We start from the raw sequence: 19,433 nt of genomic DNA, 5'->3' as shown, positions 1-19,433 counted from the left end.
ATTGGAATGCCACTTGTTGTCAAAAGGCTTCGCACCATATTCATAATAGTGCGGTTCTTCCTCTCGCATGCACCATCCTGTTGTGGTGTATAAGCTGCTGTAAGTTGTCTCTTGATTCCATGGTTCTTACAAAAAATTGCAAATTCATGTGAGTTATATTCTCCACCACGATTCGTGCGAAGAACTTTTATTGGGTTGCCAACTTCTTTCTCAACAAGTGCTTTATAGCTTTTAAAAACTACAAAGGCTTCGGATTTTTCTTGCAAAAAATAAACCCATATCTTACGACTATAATCATCAATGAAGGTAATTATATATCTTTTACCTCCATTAGAATGTGGTGTTTTTGGCCCACAAATGTCGGAATGAACAAGCTCCAATGCTTTCTTCGCTCTCCAAGATTTTTCTTGTGGGAATTGATTATGGTGTTGTTTGCTAACAACACATTCTTCACAAACTTGAGAAGATGCTGTAATTTGAGGAAGCCCCGTCACCATGTTCTTTTGTTGTAGTGTTTTCAATTTGCCAAAATTCAGATGCCCATAGCGAAAGTGCCATAGCCACGCCTCATCTTTTAATTTTACTCAGAAGCACGAATGAGCTATGTTGTGGAGATACAGTGGGAACATACGATTCGCCGTCATGTTAACTTGAGCAATTAAGCCCAACTTTGCATTCTTGAATCTGACATACTCCATCTTTGATAAAAATCTCGTATCCTTTTTCTTGTAACTGACCCACACTAAGCAAGTTGGTCTTTAAATCTGGCACAAAATAAACATTAGCGATAGTGTGAGTGGAATTTCCTTTGGTTTGGATTGTTACCTTTCCTTTTCCCATAATAGAAATTCTGGAGTTGTCACCAAACTAAACAGAGCTGCGAAAGGATTCATCCAAGTCAGAAAATGCCTCCTTCTCTCCACACATGTGGTTGCTGCAGCCAGTGTCTAAAAACCACATTTTTTTGTTTGAGTTTCTTCCTTCACATGACACACCATCAAAGGAGACACCTCTTTTTCTTTTTCTGCAAAGTTAGTTTGATCTCCACTTTGTTTATTCAAATCAGTTTGACATTCTGATTTATAATGGCCATACCTATGACATCTGAAACATTCAACATTGGACTTGTCTGCTGACTTTGATCTATAGGTTGTTGAGTGGTAGCCTCCACGTCCTCTGCCTCTTCCTTGAAATTGACTCTCTTGATGATAATGATTTTGTTGTTGGTTCCCATGATCATTTTTTTTTCTACCTCCTCTACCTCGACCTCTACCTCTTCCTCGTCCTCTATCAGCTCTACTAGGTGTAGAGTGATTTTCTGATGCGACCTTCAATGCTTGTTCTTCTTCTTCCTACTGGTTAATTTTTTGCTCATGAACCAACAAAGAACTTTGTAATTCATCAATTGATAGTAAACCAACATCATTAGCTTCTTCTATAGTGATGGGATTGACAAAATGGATCACAGACGAATTCAATACTGCAGACGACACCACTCTCTTTGACGAACCCAAGCAGCTACCCACGTCACTGACGAGGATACCAGAATCATTCAATGCCGCCAGCAATACCTCAGGCGGTTACAACACCAGCTAGGTAGATCGTTGAGGGCGTATTAAAGATCCATTACTCAGCTGGGAACGTTACCGAGCAAGGCGTTAATATCACAACGGCTAGAATCCAGAAGAATGTATATAAAGCCTTCACATCTCCAACACGAGGTACATTTACAAACACTCACAATAGATGCTAAGATATTCTAACTTGTTTTCATATAAGAATTCCTGGGTACTGACTTTGGCATTGGAGGCGTTGTGGCAGGCACCACGCCGGTGACCATCCTAGAGAGCCCTTATCTTTACTATGACGCAGGAGAGCGCCCGATCCTATCAGAACGAACTCTATATGACTGACGAACTCTTGCTTCATTATATAGCACAGACAACAAAATTAAATTTTGGTGTCAAGGATCGAAGAATCTTCTCAACAATGAGAACATCCTCTATCTTGTCGCCATGGATACGCATCTTGTTAACGATTGTCATCATTCTAGAAAAATAGTCTGTAACTGATTCTCCTGACTTCATTCGAAGTATTTCAAACTCCGAACAAAGTGCTTGAAGCTGCTACCTCTTAGCCCTTACTGTACCTTGGTACTTCTTCTTCATGGAATCCCAAATATGCTTGGCTGTGTCTTTGCAAAGAATGGTTTCCAAGATTGAGCGATCAATAGCTTGGAAGAGATAATTCTTTGCTTTAAGATCCTTTAACTTCAGCCTTTCAAGCTCTGTCTTTTGCGCATCTGACAGGGCAACACCTGCTGCTGGTTCTGCTACTCCAGAAACAACAACCGTCCAATATTCTTTGGACCTCAAGAAGTTCTCCATGAGCATGCTCCAATGGTCATAGTGACCATCAAAGCGTGAAATGGCTGGCTGCACAAAAGTTTCAGAAGCTATTGTGGAACTCTAACCAGACTTTGATACCACTGATAAAAACAAAATTACTAAAGAACGTTTTTTCACACAATAGTAGTAGGAAGAAGAGGATATATATAAAGCAGAGGATATACTTTTATCTACATTTTATTGATAAATCAACAGCCTATAAATAGGCTAATACATAACTGAAAGCAACATAAAAATAGGCACTATCCAACGTTCAACAAAAAATTACTATTGACTTGGTAAACCAACTCCTATTAATTAGGAAACAAATAGAAACAAACTACTGAACTCCTAAAGACTAGGACAACCCAAATCCATTCTGACGTGTACTGCTACTAATCTATTCAACAGACCCACATTTAGATCACCTAGCAACCTTCCAATTTGTATCGGATCCTCTCTAAATAATGTGCAACTAAATTACTATTGTCCATTTGTTTGGTTGACCCAAACCAGGGACGGACCCATGCTTGGGCAGGGGGGCCATTGCCCCCCACCCCACCCCACCCCACCCCACCCAAAACAAAGAAAAAAGATTTTTAAATGTATACACACATAAAATTCTATATACACATAACATTCAAAAGTTTTTTAGATTTGATTGAGTTTTTTAAATTTTGGTCCTAATAGCCCACAATTAAAAAAAAAAAAAACTGGTATACATATGTAATTTGAAAAAAAAAAAAAAAGATTTTCCCTTAAAATATATATATATATATATATATTTGGATCTCCTCTAAAATAGCGTCGGGTTCTATTTTGATAAATATATTAAAATGTTTAAGAAACAGTTATTTTATATATTATACTTTATTGACATTTTTATAATATTAAATGTTTAAAAAACACTTATTTTATATGTAGTATTTTATTAAATATGAAATAGATGTTAGTTTTTATTTTCATAAAAAAAAAAAAATTATTTTAAGCTTTGGCCCCAGGTTCGAATCCTGGTTCCTCCCTGACCCAAACCCAAATATTTTTTTAAAGGGATAAATTATCGTTTGGTTAGAAAGAAACTTAGAATAAAAATCTTGATACCGTGCCAAAATATGCTTTTGACCGCAAAGGAAAAGAGACAAATTTGCAAGAGAATATAGAAGGAGACAAATCAAATATAGCCAGGAGTTATTTTGGTTTTATATTAAGTAAAAGTTTCATTCAGTCAAAAAGATATTAGTATTACAGTAGGTACGCCAGTAACTAGTCCACACAAAAAACAAAATACAAAAGGCTAATAAAAAAAACTAAAAATAGCAAGTGGGCAAAATTTTATGAATATTCTGAATCTAAATTTATTAGGATCAATTAATTCCATGCGGGTGTTTAAGAATTTTAGAACATCCTATTAAGTTTTTATTTCATACAGAACCTTATCTCTATCTTAAACCCATAATCTCTCCTAGTCTGGAGGAATTTTTTTTTTTTTTTTTTTGAGGGAGAAAGAATATTTATTCAGCTCATTTTTTATAAGTGAAAATTTATAGGTTTTTTTTAAGAAATTTTTTTTATTAACAAATGCCTTTAGTGCAATTATTAATAAACTATAATAGAAAAGTGTTGACACTACTTTAAAAGGAAATATAAAAATCCGTCAACAATATTTATTATTTTGTCATTTTTTTAATAAAATATTTCTAAATAATGCAATATTAATATTTTCTTTTAAAAAATATAATAATAAGAAATAATGTCCACAACTAATCACTTATAATTTATTGTGAAAATATTACCGACATAACACCACTCTATAATAATGCGATATTACAATCCTATCTATTTTCACACACTAATTAAATTCCATCACTTTTGTAAAATTAGGAAATATCAAGTAAATATCAAATCCGTGCTATATAGCCTATATTCTGAAAGCAACGAAAAAACAATGAAATTTTTATAATAATAAAAATTAGGTAAAGATCAACTCATCTACGACTCTACGAGACTACGACCAAACAGCCAATCCCATTATAGCAAAGTACAAAAATATTTCTGTACTGTCGCCAACCTTGAAACACAACGTTTGGGCTTCGACTTCAGAGCCAGAAAAATCAAATCCCACAAACACTAACACTATTATTTATTGTGGCTCTACAAAGTATATACTATCTATTATTAGCAAAACTCATAGTAGTCAACAAGAAGTTACAGAGAGAGAAAGAAAGATCAAAGATGGAGAAGATAGAGCACACAACAGTGCCCACCAATGGCATCAATATGCACATAGCTTCAATAGGGACAGGTCCAGTGATTCTCTTCCTCCATGGCTTCCCTGAGCTCTGGTACTCATGGCGCAACCAGCTTCTCTCCCTCTCTTCCCTTGGCTACCGTTGCATCGCCCCTGACCTCCGTGGCTTCGGTGACACTGACGCGCCGCCCTCCGCCGCCTCCTACACCGCGCTCCATATCGTCGGTGACCTTGTTGGCCTTCTTGACCATCTGGGTATTGACCAGGTTTTCTTGGTTGGCCATGACTGGGGGGCTGTGATGGCCTGGTATTTTTGTTTGCTCAAGCCTGACAGGGTCAAGGCCTTGGTCAACATGAGCGTGGTGTATCGTCCTAGGAACCCAAAAAGAAAGCCTTTGGAGAGTTTAAGGGCTTTGTTTGGTGATGATTACTATATCTGCAGGTTTCAGGTGATTCAACATTTCCGTTTCATTTTGTGATTAGTTTGGGTAATTAGGTTTGTTATTTCTTTCCTTTTTCTTGTGAAATTTGTTTGCTTTTGTATGATACAACTTGGGTCGAGGAGTAATTGCCTTTGTGAACGAGTTATGATCGTTTCTCTTGTACATTAGCTATAGCCATAGGTAACTTCTCTGCTTTGGAGATTGTTTTCTTCAAGTTTAATTGTCTGTTATTGGTGGATTTTGCCAATAATTGGTTGTTTTTTCTGCATGTTTTTCTTTGAAATTTCTCGTCAGTTTAGGCTGTTAATTGCAGTTATGGGCTGTATTGACACGGGTGATTTTTATGTTGGTGGTATTTGGAGTAACTGTGCTGTTCTGTTCGTTGGGGTCCTTAGTTTTTCTATAGCATGTTTCCTTGTTCAATTTATTCGTTAGGCCTGGGCTTTAAAGGGAGAGGATCTAATGGGATCTGTGTGGAGCCTCCATCTACTGTGTTGTATATGCTGGGGGAATTTCTGGTATTTTAGTACACTTTAGATGATGTCCTAGCCCTTTATTGTAATTTCTCACATGCGAGTGACCCAAGTAAAAGGGTGGCATCTATATGCCAATGATCCTTATAGCTCTAGTGGCCATAATAAAAGTGCAGCAACCCTGTGAATGTTGCCTTAGTTTTGGATGAACCACATAATTTATGTGCGTTGAGCTTTTCTGTTGTTCATATCCCATAGATCCTGGGTTAGGTTTCCTGTTTTCTAATAGGATCGCACTGAGCAATTAGAGATGAGATGCATGTGGGGATGTACTGACCACAACCATATGCAGTTATTCACCACCTTTTGAGTATTGATGAACTAGTTTAGGTTACTCAACATTCAATTATAGTGAAGACCACCTTGATTATAGCCCATAAAATTGAGGAAATCTAGTTAGGCATGAAGGTTAAGTCATTAATCACCTTGCACCAATGGTATGTATCTCCCCGTTTGTAGATGCATTTGGGTTTCATTTTGACTTAGAATTTAGAAAAATTATACTTTTACTTAAACTATATCCCTCATTTCCGTACTGAGAAGCTTTTTGGAGACATTTACTGCTTTAAGTTACCACATTTTGGGCATTTTTAGCTGACAATCTATTATGGACAGTTCTAGTTGTTGAGTATACTCGTGTAAGTGGTTAAGTCCTAAATGGGGTAGAAGTCACGAGAATTGAGCGATTAATTTTGAGATGCCATCTCCCTAAAATTAATTATGGAACTGCTTCACTTGGGCCTCACCCAACAATTGATCAAAGCATTCAACTTGACCTAAACACAATTGGAATAAATAAATATAAGTGTAGTTTGCACTGCAAGATTGTGTAAGAGGTCCTCTGTATTGGAAGTTTAAGTAGTTACATAAAGCCTCTGATTAATGTATAAATTTAGCAGAACCTATAAATTTTGATAAAACACATCACAGGTAGTTTATTTCCTCTTTCATATAGTTGTATTTGATTTTCATTTCCAAGAAGCTTCAGTAATTTAGAAATATTTCCCTGTCAGTTTGAGTACTTGACTTACTTATACAACATAGTAGTAAGTCTTTTCATGATTGGCGTCCTTGGGGCGCTTAATCTTTTCAATGTAAAGATAATTTACATTTCTTTTTGTTCACAGTAACCAATATACCAACAATAAACTTGTAGAGAGATGAAAACTTGTGATTTGGACAAGATAATATCACAACTTTGGCATGGTTAGAGATCACCATTTACATGTCACACTATCAATGTCTTCTATTGAGGTTACCTTGTTCTGTCTCTGGTTTATGAGAGATGATCAAGTTCGTGTGGGGTTGGGATATTGGATATGCATATACCTGGCAGGATGCTCCCATATACTGTTTCCCAGAAAGGATGCTTCTGGGCCAGATGATTTAACAGAACAAAATGATTCCAACCACATGGAATTTTTTTGATGATGATTAACAATATTTTTCTGAGAAATTTTTTTGATTAGTAAGAACATTTTCCTTAAAAAACTATTTGGACGAATTTGCTTGGACTGGTTTTTTATTAATGAATAAGACTAATAAATGTGTTCAATCTAAAGGATGTAATATCTTAATCCATTTATATATCTCTAAAGTAATGAAATTTTATTTTTAAATCATGTTAGGAGTATGTTTCTTCTGTACCATGATGTTTAAAGTTTCATCTTCTAAGTGCTGTATGGTTCACCATTCACTCAAGTTCTTATTTCTCAAATGATTTAAGTTCATCAATATTATAAGTAGTGTTAAATTGTTCTGTAGGAACCTGGGGAGATTGAAGAAGAGTTTGCTCATGCAGGAACTGCAAGAATAATGAAGAGATTTCTTACATCTCGCAGTCCACGTCCACCTTGTATACCTAAAGGAGGATTCAGAACTTCCCCTAATACCACCTTGCCAGCTTGGCTGTCTGAAGAAGATGTCAATTATTTTGTCAGCAAATTTGACAATAGAGGCTTCACTGGAGGACTGAACTATTATCGAGCTTTGGATCTGTATGTTTCTTTTACTTTATTGAAATAGTATTTAGTAGGTTTAAAATATGGCTGCTATAACAGTTGCGAATGATTTAATACCAGCAATTACATTTTTATCAGGTAATAAATCTACAAATAAAAGATCATCTTCTATGCCTGCTACTTGCATGTCAAAGTTTCTACTGGTGTTCTAAGAAAATTGTTATTTTCTGGGCAGAAAAATTTATGACAGAAAAAGAAGAAGGTTCTAAGCTTATAATTAACTAGCCTCATTGCTGAAGCTATTTGGAGATGACATTAATTCTCATGCTCATTTAATATGACTAATTTCAACATTTTGGCATTACATAATTGTTTATTTCAACAAAGCAATTGGCCCTTGGCACAAATATTTTCTCAATCATTTGAAAATTAAATTGCCGGATGCAAGTTTTGGGACATTAAGCATGTGAGAGTTGAATTGTATAATGCATTAGAAACCTTGCAATGTTATTTGGAAAAGGGGGCTATAAACAAGGCATTTTTCTACTATTGTATTCTTCTTGCAGAACCTGGGAGCTCACAGCACCGTGGACTAATGCACAAATCAAAGTGCCAGTGAAGTTTATTGTGGGTGACATAGACATCACCTATCATATCCCTGGTGTCCAAGAATATATACACAAAGGTGGCTTCAGTAGAGATGTGCCATTTTTGCAAGAAGTAGTTGTCATGGAAGGAGCAGCTCACTTCATAAACCAAGAAAAGCCAGAGGAGATCAGTGCTCACATATATGACTTTATCAAAAAGTTTTGATTTTCCTTTAGCCACACCAGCATGATAAATTCCTATATGTATTGATATGCAGCTGAAGCTAAATCCCTGGACTTGCTGTTAGGTGTGGTAGCTCCATCTCTGATTTTGGAGCAAAAATGTTTCACGGCGTCAAAAAAGTCTTTCTGGTGCTTTGGCCTCATGTGCCCTACTTGCTTTTATCTTGTTCAGAGTTTCCATGATATCTGTCTGACTGTCCTGTAGGCTGTGTTATCTTCCAAACTAACAAATAAAGGTAAAATACTGTGAAGTCCTTTACCTCTTTACATGTTTTGAACCTCGTGTCTTTACTCCTTTGCCAAACTATACAAGGAAATGAGGAATAAATGAATGCATGCAATTGATCCAAATTTAAGATTCCTATAAGATTCAAGGAATCCTTGTGGATTCAAGGAACCACTCGTGGATTCGGGTTTATCTTGCATCTTGAGCCAGACGTGTTCTGTTTCTCATAGGTATTCTGCTGCATTAGATAAAAGGCTGAGATTGTAGAATGGTGGAAGCTTTTATTGTTTAGTCTAACCATCCCAAGGCATGCTCTTATTGGGTGGTTAGTGATTAGAAATAAGCTGGCTACTAGGAACAGATTGTCCCAATGGGGCTATACAGGTGATACTTTTTGTGTTATGCATAGGGTGTAATGGGTGCAGAAGCCATCCCTTCTTTGCCTGTTCATTTGCAAAGTGGATATGAATACATGTCACGAGTCTGTGCCTGGTTTCAAATGTCAAGATTGATTGGGTTGTGATGGAATGGGCTGTTAAAAATCTTAAAGGGAGCTAAGAACTTCCATTTGCATGCTTACTTTGTGGGGTCAATCTATTATCTTTGGCACCAAAGGAAGCTATAACCCGTAATGGCCCAATCCTGACTGAGGAACAGATCTTGCCAAAGATTAAGCAAGATGTCAAAAGGCAGACTCGAGTTCAAAGCAAAATTTCCCAATACCAAACTCTATAGAGTACTCTGTAATAACTGGGGCTTTAACAACTCAATCTTACTCCCTATAGAATAGAAATTGCTGCATTACTGTAAAAATATTGTAATGCCTAATAATCCTTGTCCTATTGTAAATAAACCGACTGTGTTATTGTCAATTTCTAATAACGTTTTCCACTAGTTCACATTTCCTCGTATAGTTTTACAAGGGGTAAGAGCCAAAAAAATTCATAAATTATCATATTTTACAGATTTTCCAACTTATTCTCCTATAAAACCATTTATGTTTCTTGCTTCTTTGCTGAGGTTTCCTAAGTACAACAAAAGATGCAAAATGGAGATAAACAACAGAGACGATAAAACAGATAACAGCGCAATGAGCAAAAACAGAACAAGAAGAGGAGAGAAAAACAAGAGCTCCAATCCACACATAAGAGCATCCACATTAGTGGGTGCAAAAATTTTCTAACACGTTTGAAACCTACTTTTTCTATTTTACACTTTCATTTTTATAAAACAACTACATCAATTTGTCTATTATACACATTATTCAAATAAAATATTCATCTTTTGGTCAATCCGCACTCACCCAGCCACCACCATCAACCCACCATCATCAACCACTCCACCATCATCCCACAGAAAATCCAAACCCCACAAAAAATCCAAATAGTAAATCCAAACCCTACAGAAAATCGAGACCCCTAACCCCATCATCAACGACACTCATTGTCTTGATCCTTGGTGGCGCTGGAGTTCGAGACCTCAACCCCACACAAAAACCCCACGGCATCGAAGGAGGCACTGGAGCTGTCCAGGTAGTAACGAGCTTTGCCCTTCATGATTGGCCTTACCGGGTTGAGATGTCATCGCTCAGGTCGAGATGTCATCACTCGTCGTGGTTTCGATTCTCCTTTCTGTACTGATTCTCCTTTCTGTACTGATCGTGTCGGTGAGGCTGGACTGAGGGACTAAGGGATCGGAGAGAGAGACGAGAGTAAAAGCTGAAAATGAGAGAGTGAGGTGAGGAGAGAGATACAAATACTAAAATAATAGATAGACGAGCTACAATAACCGTGTAATTATACACGGTTACTATAGTTAATGTGTATATTTACACATTTTTGTACTCATTGATGTGGGTTTTTTTTGCTCAAAATATGTAAAATGAATACATTTTTCTATTTTAAAAGACTATATACCCACTGATGTGGATACTCTTAAGGAAAATCCTACACCTCTGTAAAGGACTCTACCAATATTTTAGCCTTTGGGCAAACAATACAATCACGTATACTTTTTTCACATTGATTTTTATGTTTTAAATTTGAATATTTTCTTTTGGCCTTATAAAATATACTACATACCAAGACATCAATTGTAAATATTGTAAAATGAGTGTATGAAAATATTTTCCCTTTGGACTTTTATAGACACATGTTTATTTGGAAATAACTTGTCTACTTTTTACTGATAATTTTCTCTTGAAAGTACTTCAAATAAAATAAATTGTAAAAATTAAAAAAAAAATTAAAGTCACAAACTATTTTATAACCCATAAAAATTTGACACATCAACAATAACAAAAAAATAAGAAAAAAATAAGCAATAAGGCATAATATACAAACCTGTTTTTTATTTTTGTTTTTTGATATAGTACAGGCTGGCAACATTATTATTATTAATAATGAAAGCAAATTAATCCACCACAAAATAGAACAAGCAAGTGAAAGAGAGACGTCAAAGATGGAGAAGATAGAGCACATAACAGTGGCCACCAATGGCATCAACATGCACATAGCGTCAATAGGGACAGGCCCAGTGATCCTCTTCCCCCACGGCTTCCCTGAGCTCTGGTACTCATGGCGCCACCGGCTTCTCTCCCTATCCTCCCATGGCTACCGTTGCATAGCCCCTGACCTCCGTGGCTTTGGTGACCCTGACGCGCCGCCCTCCGCGGCCTCCTACACCTCTTTCCACATTGTCGGTGACCTTGTTGGCCTTCTTGATCATCTGGGTATCGACCAAGTCTTCTTGGTCGGCCATGACTGGGGAGCTATGATGGCCTGGTACTTTTGCATGTTCAGGCCAGACCGGCTCAAAGCATTGGTCAACTTGAGTGTGCCATATTCACGCAGGAACCCACAGATGAAGCCTGTGGATTCCTTGATAGCTTTATTAGGTGATGATTATTACTTTTTCAGGTTTCAGGTAATTCTATAACACACTGAAACTCAATTATTTGAATATTAAGAACAGATTTGAACACTGTTACATTAACATAGAGACAGTTATACTTCAATTAATTTTAAATCATAAATTTGAATCCATACCTAGTAATTGTCTGTTTAATTTTCTTTGGTAAAGCTCAATGTTGGTCAAACTTCGATGGATGGTGATTAATAATTGTAAACCTTCTCCTAACTTTATGAAATTTACTCTCAAGTTTTGTTTGTGTTAATAGTAGTCCATAGTTTTCCTGTTATTGTTCTTCATCTTCCCATGAAATTGCTAAACTCTGCTGCAGGAACCTGGAGAAGCTGAAAAGGATTTTGCTTGTGTGAATACTCCAATTCTAATGAAGAAGTTGTTTTCAGCTTTTGGTCCAAAGCTTGTATTCATACCAAAAGAAGTAGGATTTAGAGGATTGAAAACTCCAGACACCTTGCTCTCATGGTTGACAGAAGAAGATACTAATTATTACGCGAGCAAATTCAACCAGAAAGGCTTCACGGGAGGATTGAACTAATACCGGGCTTTTGACCTGTAGGTTTTCATGCTTCTTTTCATTAACTTTCGAACGAGTATCGTTTGTATTAGCTAGTACATGGTTATTATAAAGCAGTAGGCTAATAAGCAGTAACTAATTTTACTAGAGTTGTTTTTTAAGAAATATAAATTATATAATTTAATAAAAAGAGAAATTTATATATTAACAACAACAATAATAATATATAAAAAAAAACACATAAATATATAAAATTGTAAAAGTTTACAATTGCTTTTTACGAATTTTTATATTTTAAAATTGTTGCATGATAGTCTCATTATCAATGTTACAAATTACGTCTCTTTCAATGTACACAACCAAGTAATTATTTATCTACTAAATGTAGAACAAATTATGAAGCAAAATTTAATTTTATTGGTATAGAAAAAACCAAGGATGTTCCCAAATTTTTTTTTGAAGGGTAGACAAATAAATTTTTTTAAATTATTATATATTAAAAAAAAAAAATCAGGTCAGGCTGGTCACCCTGCCTTAAGTGGCGCCGCCCCTGCCACTAACACATTCTTAAGCAATACTTGGCACAAAATTAAAACTTCCACTGCAGCAGTTTTTAGTTTGGGATTAGCCAATATGAGAGAATCTATTTGGTTGAGACATTAAGTACTTCTCTTTATTTTCCAGAAACTGGGAGCTCACAGCGCCATGGAATGGATTGCAAATCAAAGTACCAGCAAAGTTCATTGCGGGTGACTTAGACATCATCTACCATATGCCAGGTACCAAGGATTATATTCACAGTTATGCATAAAATGCTGAAAATTGATCCAGGATGTTATTGCAGATGTCAGATCCTCATTCACTTACCTCGCGTGCTTACATGTAAGTTTTAAATGGACCAAGGTTTTTATTCTTTTTTTTTAAGGTCATATGGCATTTTAGATTACATCAATATTGGGTTATGCTAACGAATGCCCTTAGGGCATCAGTTAATAATCTATTTTAAGAAAATTTTAATATCACTTTTATGGAAAATGAAAAAAGCTGTCAAAATATTAATTGCTTTATTTCATTTTCTTATAAAAACTTTCTTTAAATGATTATTAACCAATGTCATTAGGGCATTCATTAGCATTTTCCATATTTAAATATCACTGTTAATTTCTTCCAAAAAAAAAAAATATTGCTGTTAACCACGTCAACTAGCGGCAAAGCGAGGATTTCAACTCAAGCAAAGCAAAATTAAAAGAAAAAACTGAAAGTAAAATTAATCTAATAAAATCCATCAATAATAATGATTTAAATAAAAAATTATAAGCTAATGTAATAGCCATACACAATCTAATAAGTAATACAATAAATATAAACTTCAATTTATTTATTCATTTAAGTTCCCTATTAATATCATTTTTTTACTTACCAATGATCATCCACCCCATCACCAATTTGTAAAAAAGTTTGTAAAATTGTTTGTGGCAATAACATTTTCCAATATATATTTTATATCATTAACAAAGCGGCTTTAGGATTATTTTTTAGGGAGGTCAATAAGAAACATAAACTATAGAAAAAAAGAAAAGAAAAAAAGAAGAGAACTTAAATATATCGATATCACAAAAAAAAGTGAAATACATAAAATTTTACAATTGCTTTATATGATTTTTCATATTTTGAAATTGTTACATGATTTCTTCATTATCAATCCTATGAGCTACATTTATTTCAATGTATAAAACCAAACAATCATTCATCCATTAATTTCCCATTTGACTTATTTATTTCAAATTTATTAAGATCTAAATGGGTTTTTCTTAGGTTTAAGATTAATAAATTTCTACTTTTGTTGTTGAACTTATTACTTTTTTTTCTTTCATATTTTAGATCAAATTGGTTTGTTATTGTGCTTTTTGTTTTATGCTTAAAAATGTCAAGATATTGTTAAGAGAATTATATTCAAACTTATTTAAGCCGAACTTAAAACAATATCTAAGATCAGAGTGTTCAGATTTTTATTTTAGGGGTCAAAAGTCAAAACAAACAAAAAAAATATATCAAAAAAAATACTATTATATTTTTTTTTGTTTTTTTTCTTGGGCTAATTCAAGGGGTTCATTTAAACCCCCTATGCTCCAAGTGGAGCCGCCCATGATCATTAAAATAAAGTAGCAAAATAATTAATTCATAATTAATAACAATTAATCTAATTAAGAAAATAAATCAATTTAAAAGTGTTAAGTTTATAGTAATATACAAAAATAATCATTCATAATTAATAATAATTAATCCAAATCAGATAATAAATCGATGTAGAAGTGTTAAGAATATAGCAATATATTTGCAAAGTTGTATACGTGTCCCATTGACTTGAATGCTTTTAAAAAATTATTTAGAATTCAAAATTTCTTCATTTATTCCTCTAAGTAGTTAAAATTTGGATTTACAACAAAACTCAAAGTCTGAAAATTGAAACAAGGATAAATTACAAATTACACCCCTAAAGTTTAGGAGTGTCTGGATTTTACATCCTGAAGTTTTAGAATTTGAATTTTACACCATGAAATTTGAGAGTGTTTAGATTTTACATCCTAACAATTTCAAAATTTAGAACTTACCCCTTAAATTTTAGGAGTTTTTGGATTTTACATTTTTACTCCTTAAAGTTTGGGGGTGTTTGAATTTTACACCTTGAAGTTTTAGAATTTGAGGGTGTTAAATCCAAATTCTGAAACGTCAAGATATAAAATCCAAAAACTCCAAAATTCATGGGGGAAAATCCGAATTCTAAAATTTTAAAGTGTAAAATCCAAACAGCCCCAAACTTTGGGGGTGTGATTTGCAATTTACCCTTGAAACAATAAAAAATTTCAAGTATGAAAGAGAACAAGGTTAGTGGAGGTCTAGGATTTTAGATTTTTGTGCTGCATAGTGCATACTTCTAGTGCTGAATAAAATGATGAAATAGGTGTTTTTTTTTTTAAATTATTTGGGGCCCCCTATTTCAATTTTTTTTAGTGAGTTTCAATCTATGTCGTTCACTCTTAATGATAGCTCTTTATCATCAAACCAAAACGTCAATCGGCTTTTGGTATAGGCAGAGATTAAACCCCCATATCTCTTATTTAGCCATCAAAGACTTTAAATGGTTTGAAATCTACTACTACTCCTTGAAGCGCCCCACCCCCACCCCCACCCCCACGGGGCCATACCACTCAAACTGACTTTTATGCTTTGGGGAAAAATAAACTATGAAAGCAAAGAAAATTTAAAATAAGATCCACTAGTTGCCTAGTTTTATCTAGGACAAGATCAAAAGTATTTATATATATATATATATATAGATAAGTTCAAGTTACACTTAATGTAATTCTAAAGAGTTACACATTTTTTAAACCATTGGATTTAAGTAGATCTAATGATAAAAAAAAATGCACTTATTAATGTTGATATTCTGATAAGAATCTTATTTATTATCCTTATTTACAACATTTCATACCCATCTCTAATCTCAAAAATAGGAATATTTTTCTCTCTACTCTCTCTTTCTCATCCACTACACGTTTCTCTCTCGTCCATTGCTCTTCCACCTCCATTTTCATAAGGTTCCACCTCCACAGCCACATGGAATCTGATGAATCAAAAACTCGAACTAATTAAACATAAGGCTGAAGTAAATAACTTAATCACAGGTTGTTGGTTTCCAAACATTACTAGGTGCTTGTTATGCATTATTACTGCAAAATTAAAGAATGTGCTTATGGTTGGTGAGATTGGGAGTCAATCAAACCTTTGATTTTGTATTGTAGCACTTGTTAGGTTATCCTTCTTCTTCTTTTTTCTTTTTTTTTTTGATACAAGATAGAATTTCTACTCTAACCTAATCTAAGTGTATATGTGTGTGAAATTTCCTCCTAGAGACTTGAACTCCGACCCTTGCCCCTACACTCCAGAAACATTTATATTTGTAAAGTGACTACCACACCAAAAGTGCGTGGTGATACTTGTTAGGTTATCTTTCAAATCTGAATGATGTGTTATGTAATAAAATTAATCCCAAAACTCTTTAGTTATTAATGCATTTCCTTTCTACAAAAAAAAAAAAACTTGGTCATATTTTCTATCACAGGCACGGCTTTTAAGTCAATACGTAAGAAAATGACAAATAGTTTTGTCAAATAATTGAAATTACGTCAATGCTTTCATTGCAATAAGACTTATCCAAGTGAAAATCAATAAGACAACTCTAGATCTACGGTTCTACCCCCAATGGCAACTAGTTTGAATCTTAAATGTTGCAAAGTGAAATTTGACTTCTTTGCCTATGTCCTTAATTTCCTAAGGCCCTAATAAGTCCATAGCATCAACTGCTCTACTGACTAGTCCAGTAGTCCCATAACGGGATATGATTCATATATATATATATATATATATATATATATATATATATATATATATATATATATATATATATATATATATATATATATATATATATATATATGTACACACACACATATATTTATATATGAGTTCGATTAATGTGTGCCTTTAGGGCACACATTAAGCTATCCATTTTTAGAAATATTTTTATGGAAAATTGAAAAAATTGTAAAACTTTTTTAATTCCCGATAAATTTTTTTTTTTTAAAATGATATACTATTGTGTGCTCTTAGGGCATATGTTAGTAAAATTATATATATATATATGGATCATCTATCTAATAGAGTACCACTGATTCATCATACATTAGAGCAATCATTTTACTTCCAATCCCATGCATTGAAAGTCTCACCGTGCAAGAAATCATCAATGCCATTAGGTTCACACAACTAGTATGGCTCTCACACTTAGAGATGTCAATCACAATCTAATTTTTGCCAATTTGTGCAATAATGCATTTGTTGCCTTCAATATGTGGCTGTGGAGGTTAGGTTATCTTTCAAATCTAAATGACGTGTTATATAATAAACTTTGTCCCAAAACTCTTTAGTTATTAATGCATTTCCTTTCTACCCAAAAAAAAAAAAAAAACTTGGTCATATTTTCTATCACAGGACAGCTTTTAAGCGTCTTTTGGTTGAATATTACAGAAAACGAAGTTTATTATTGTTATAGGTACTGTTCAAAGTTATTTGGGGAATTAAAGAAAGAGACTAAATTTCGGCAACGGTGTTGCCGAAATTGCAAGAAAAAGTGGAGAGAGAAAAATGAATTTCGGCAACTTGGTTACAGAAATTCTTGTCCTGCCCAAGCCTGCCTGTGAAGTGCCCCATGCATGCATGCTAGGGGGAGTGCCTGAATGGTTTACCAATTGTGGCAACCAAGTTATTGAAATTGTAGGGGAGTGAGGAGAGGGAAAATATGAATTATGGCAACCAAGTTGCCAAAAATGGAGGGAAAAAAAAAAACCAATTGTGGCAACCAAGGTGCTGAAAATGGGAGGAAAAAAAGAAGAAGAGAATTATGGCAACCAAGTTGCCGAAAATGGAGGGAAAAAAAAAAACCAATTGTGGCAATGGCATTGCCGAAATAGGAGGGAAAAAAAGTGGCAAATTGATTTGTGGCAATGACATTGCCGAAATATAAGGGAAAAAAAATTGTGCCAATTAATTTGTGGCAATGGGATTGCCGAAATAGAAGAGAAAAAATATATATATATATATACACACACACACACACACACACATAGTACACATATTCTTATCCTTCAGTAGTGTTTTTTTTATGTGTGTATGTCATATTCTTTCGTTTTGTATTATAAAAGTACCTGTGAGGAGTCAATCAACCAAATCACCTTAGTCATTCTCTTATTCTTATTCTTATTCTCTGCTTGGAATATATTCATTGATCATTCCCAATAAAACCACCTATTGATATCATGCCTAAAATCTATCTCATAGATTCTTTTTTGTCTTTTTATTTCTCCTCTTCGTAATAAAAGGCAAGTACCCTTGCTGAAGGATTGCATTTCCTCACAAAGTTAGATCCTCCCACTCTTCAGTTACTCTTCTACTTTGCTTCAGTGTGCACTAAGGATTGTAAGTTTTGGGTTAATGTAAGTTTTTTGCTTTACTTATTAATTTACAGCTCTAAAAATTAACAGATTTATTATTATTGTATAAGTAAATGCTTTGTAAATATTAGAAGGTAATTCATTGTAAAATATTATGCATTGTTGTAGTTAATATTGTTTGTATGCCTATGCCTATGATTATGATTATGATTGTTGTTGTTGTTTTAAAATACATTACAAGAAGCTAATCTATTAAAAATATTCAATGTTTAAATAGCTAGAGCTGAGAGAATTCTATTAAAAAGGATTGGTTCACTAATAATTTATTATTGTCCATCATAGTAGTTAAAATTATTTAGAAGGATCTGTTATGGTACGTAAATTATTTTATGTAACTCTTCATTTTGCTTCTTCTAAAACAAGACAGATTATATTTCTCATGCATTCATATGATAATAAATAAATATTTTTAATATCGTACAATTTTTGTTATTCTTATAACAAAGTAAGAATTTCTATAAGGAAAATTTATGTCAATTTTGAAATATATTTTTGCTATATGAAATTTTAGGCAAGAATTCATGGACAAATAATTTAAAACATATCATACAAATCAGTTCATGTTGCAAAACACATAATACAAAAACAAGATTTTCATGAACAAATAATTTAACAAAAACAAGATTTTCATGCTTAGCTATTCCCCTAAAACATATCAACATGAATATTATAAAAAAAAAAAAGAGTAACTACTTAAGAGATGTAACTCACCTTGTAAGAGATAAAGAACGGATAGGTATTTGCTAGTGTTGTTCCTTATAGTTGTTTGTAGAATGTATGACACGCATGAATTGAAAATGGTTGATAGAATTATGAGGGGAATAAGAGTGGAGAAGAAGGCAGATAGAATTTTCAGAGGAAAAAGAGTAGAAAATAAGAACCGTGGAAACTAAAGTAACATTAGTGCTGTTTAAATAGGATGCAAGTTTCCTATAAGTTAAATTCTTATATTTTAAATTGTATTACTAGATACACAAATTGACCAAATACAACACAGACCAAGATGGGATAGAATCTCTAAAAAAATCTCAGTGTCTTTGTTTTTTTTTTGTTTATAGTGTGCACATCAATCGTTTATAAATCTCTACAAAGAATCTCTGTAAAATTCTCAGTTTTTTTTTCTTTTTGGATTTTACTAACGTGTGCCCAATAGTATACCATTTTTGGAAAAAGTTTTATCGGAAATTGAAAAAATTTTGACAATTTTTTCAATTCTCGATAAATTTTTTCCTAAAACAGATTTGTTAATATATGCCCTTAGGGCATACATTAACCGGACCATTTTTTACACT

The 19,433-nt window shown here is 33.7% G+C and overlaps 2 protein-coding genes across 2 annotated transcripts; both read left to right on the top strand.

Annotated features, from left to right (window-relative positions):
• Positions 1–4,373: 4,373 nt before the first annotated feature.
• On the top strand, positions 4,374–8,753 carry LOC142613679 (epoxide hydrolase 1-like). The gene is made up of 3 exons (XM_075786128.1): positions 4,374–5,084; positions 7,376–7,608; positions 8,139–8,753. Exons 1-3 carry the CDS (start codon positions 4,620–4,622, stop codon positions 8,383–8,385), a joined length of 945 nt encoding a protein of 314 aa, XP_075642243.1. The 5' UTR covers positions 4,374–4,619; the 3' UTR covers positions 8,386–8,753.
• A 2,334-nt stretch (positions 8,754–11,087) lies between these two features.
• LOC142613678 (epoxide hydrolase 2-like) lies at positions 11,088–12,935 on the top strand. Its single transcript, XM_075786127.1, has 3 exons — positions 11,088–11,553; positions 11,870–12,108; positions 12,755–12,935. The coding sequence occupies exons 1-2, from the start codon at positions 11,089–11,091 to the stop codon at positions 12,089–12,091; spliced, it is 687 nt and encodes a 228-aa protein (XP_075642242.1). The 5' UTR covers position 11,088; the 3' UTR covers positions 12,092–12,108; positions 12,755–12,935.
• The last annotated feature ends 6,498 nt before the right edge of the window (positions 12,936–19,433 follow it).

Source organism: Castanea sativa, chromosome 10 (genome assembly GCF_040712315.1).
Source record: "Castanea sativa cultivar Marrone di Chiusa Pesio chromosome 10, ASM4071231v1".
NCBI lineage: Eukaryota > Viridiplantae > Streptophyta > Magnoliopsida > Fagales > Fagaceae > Castanea > Castanea sativa.
This window is presented reverse-complemented; position numbering and strand designations above follow the sequence as displayed.

Bases quoted from the DNA above. Each gene is read 5' to 3' on its own strand.
- LOC142613679 (XM_075786128.1), top strand. From the start codon at position 4,620: ATGGAGAAGATAGAGCACACAACAGTGCCCACCAATGGCATCAATATG. The intron at 5,085-7,375 runs GTGATTCAACAT...ATTGTTCTGTAG, and splicing joins ACTATATCTGCAGGTTTCAG to GAACCTGGGGAGATTGAAGA. The intron at 7,609-8,138 runs GTATGTTTCTTT...TTCTTCTTGCAG, and splicing joins TATTATCGAGCTTTGGATCT to AACCTGGGAGCTCACAGCAC.
- LOC142613678 (XM_075786127.1), top strand. From the start codon at position 11,089: ATGGAGAAGATAGAGCACATAACAGTGGCCACCAATGGCATCAACATG. The intron at 11,554-11,869 runs GTAATTCTATAA...ACTCTGCTGCAG, and splicing joins ATTACTTTTTCAGGTTTCAG to GAACCTGGAGAAGCTGAAAA.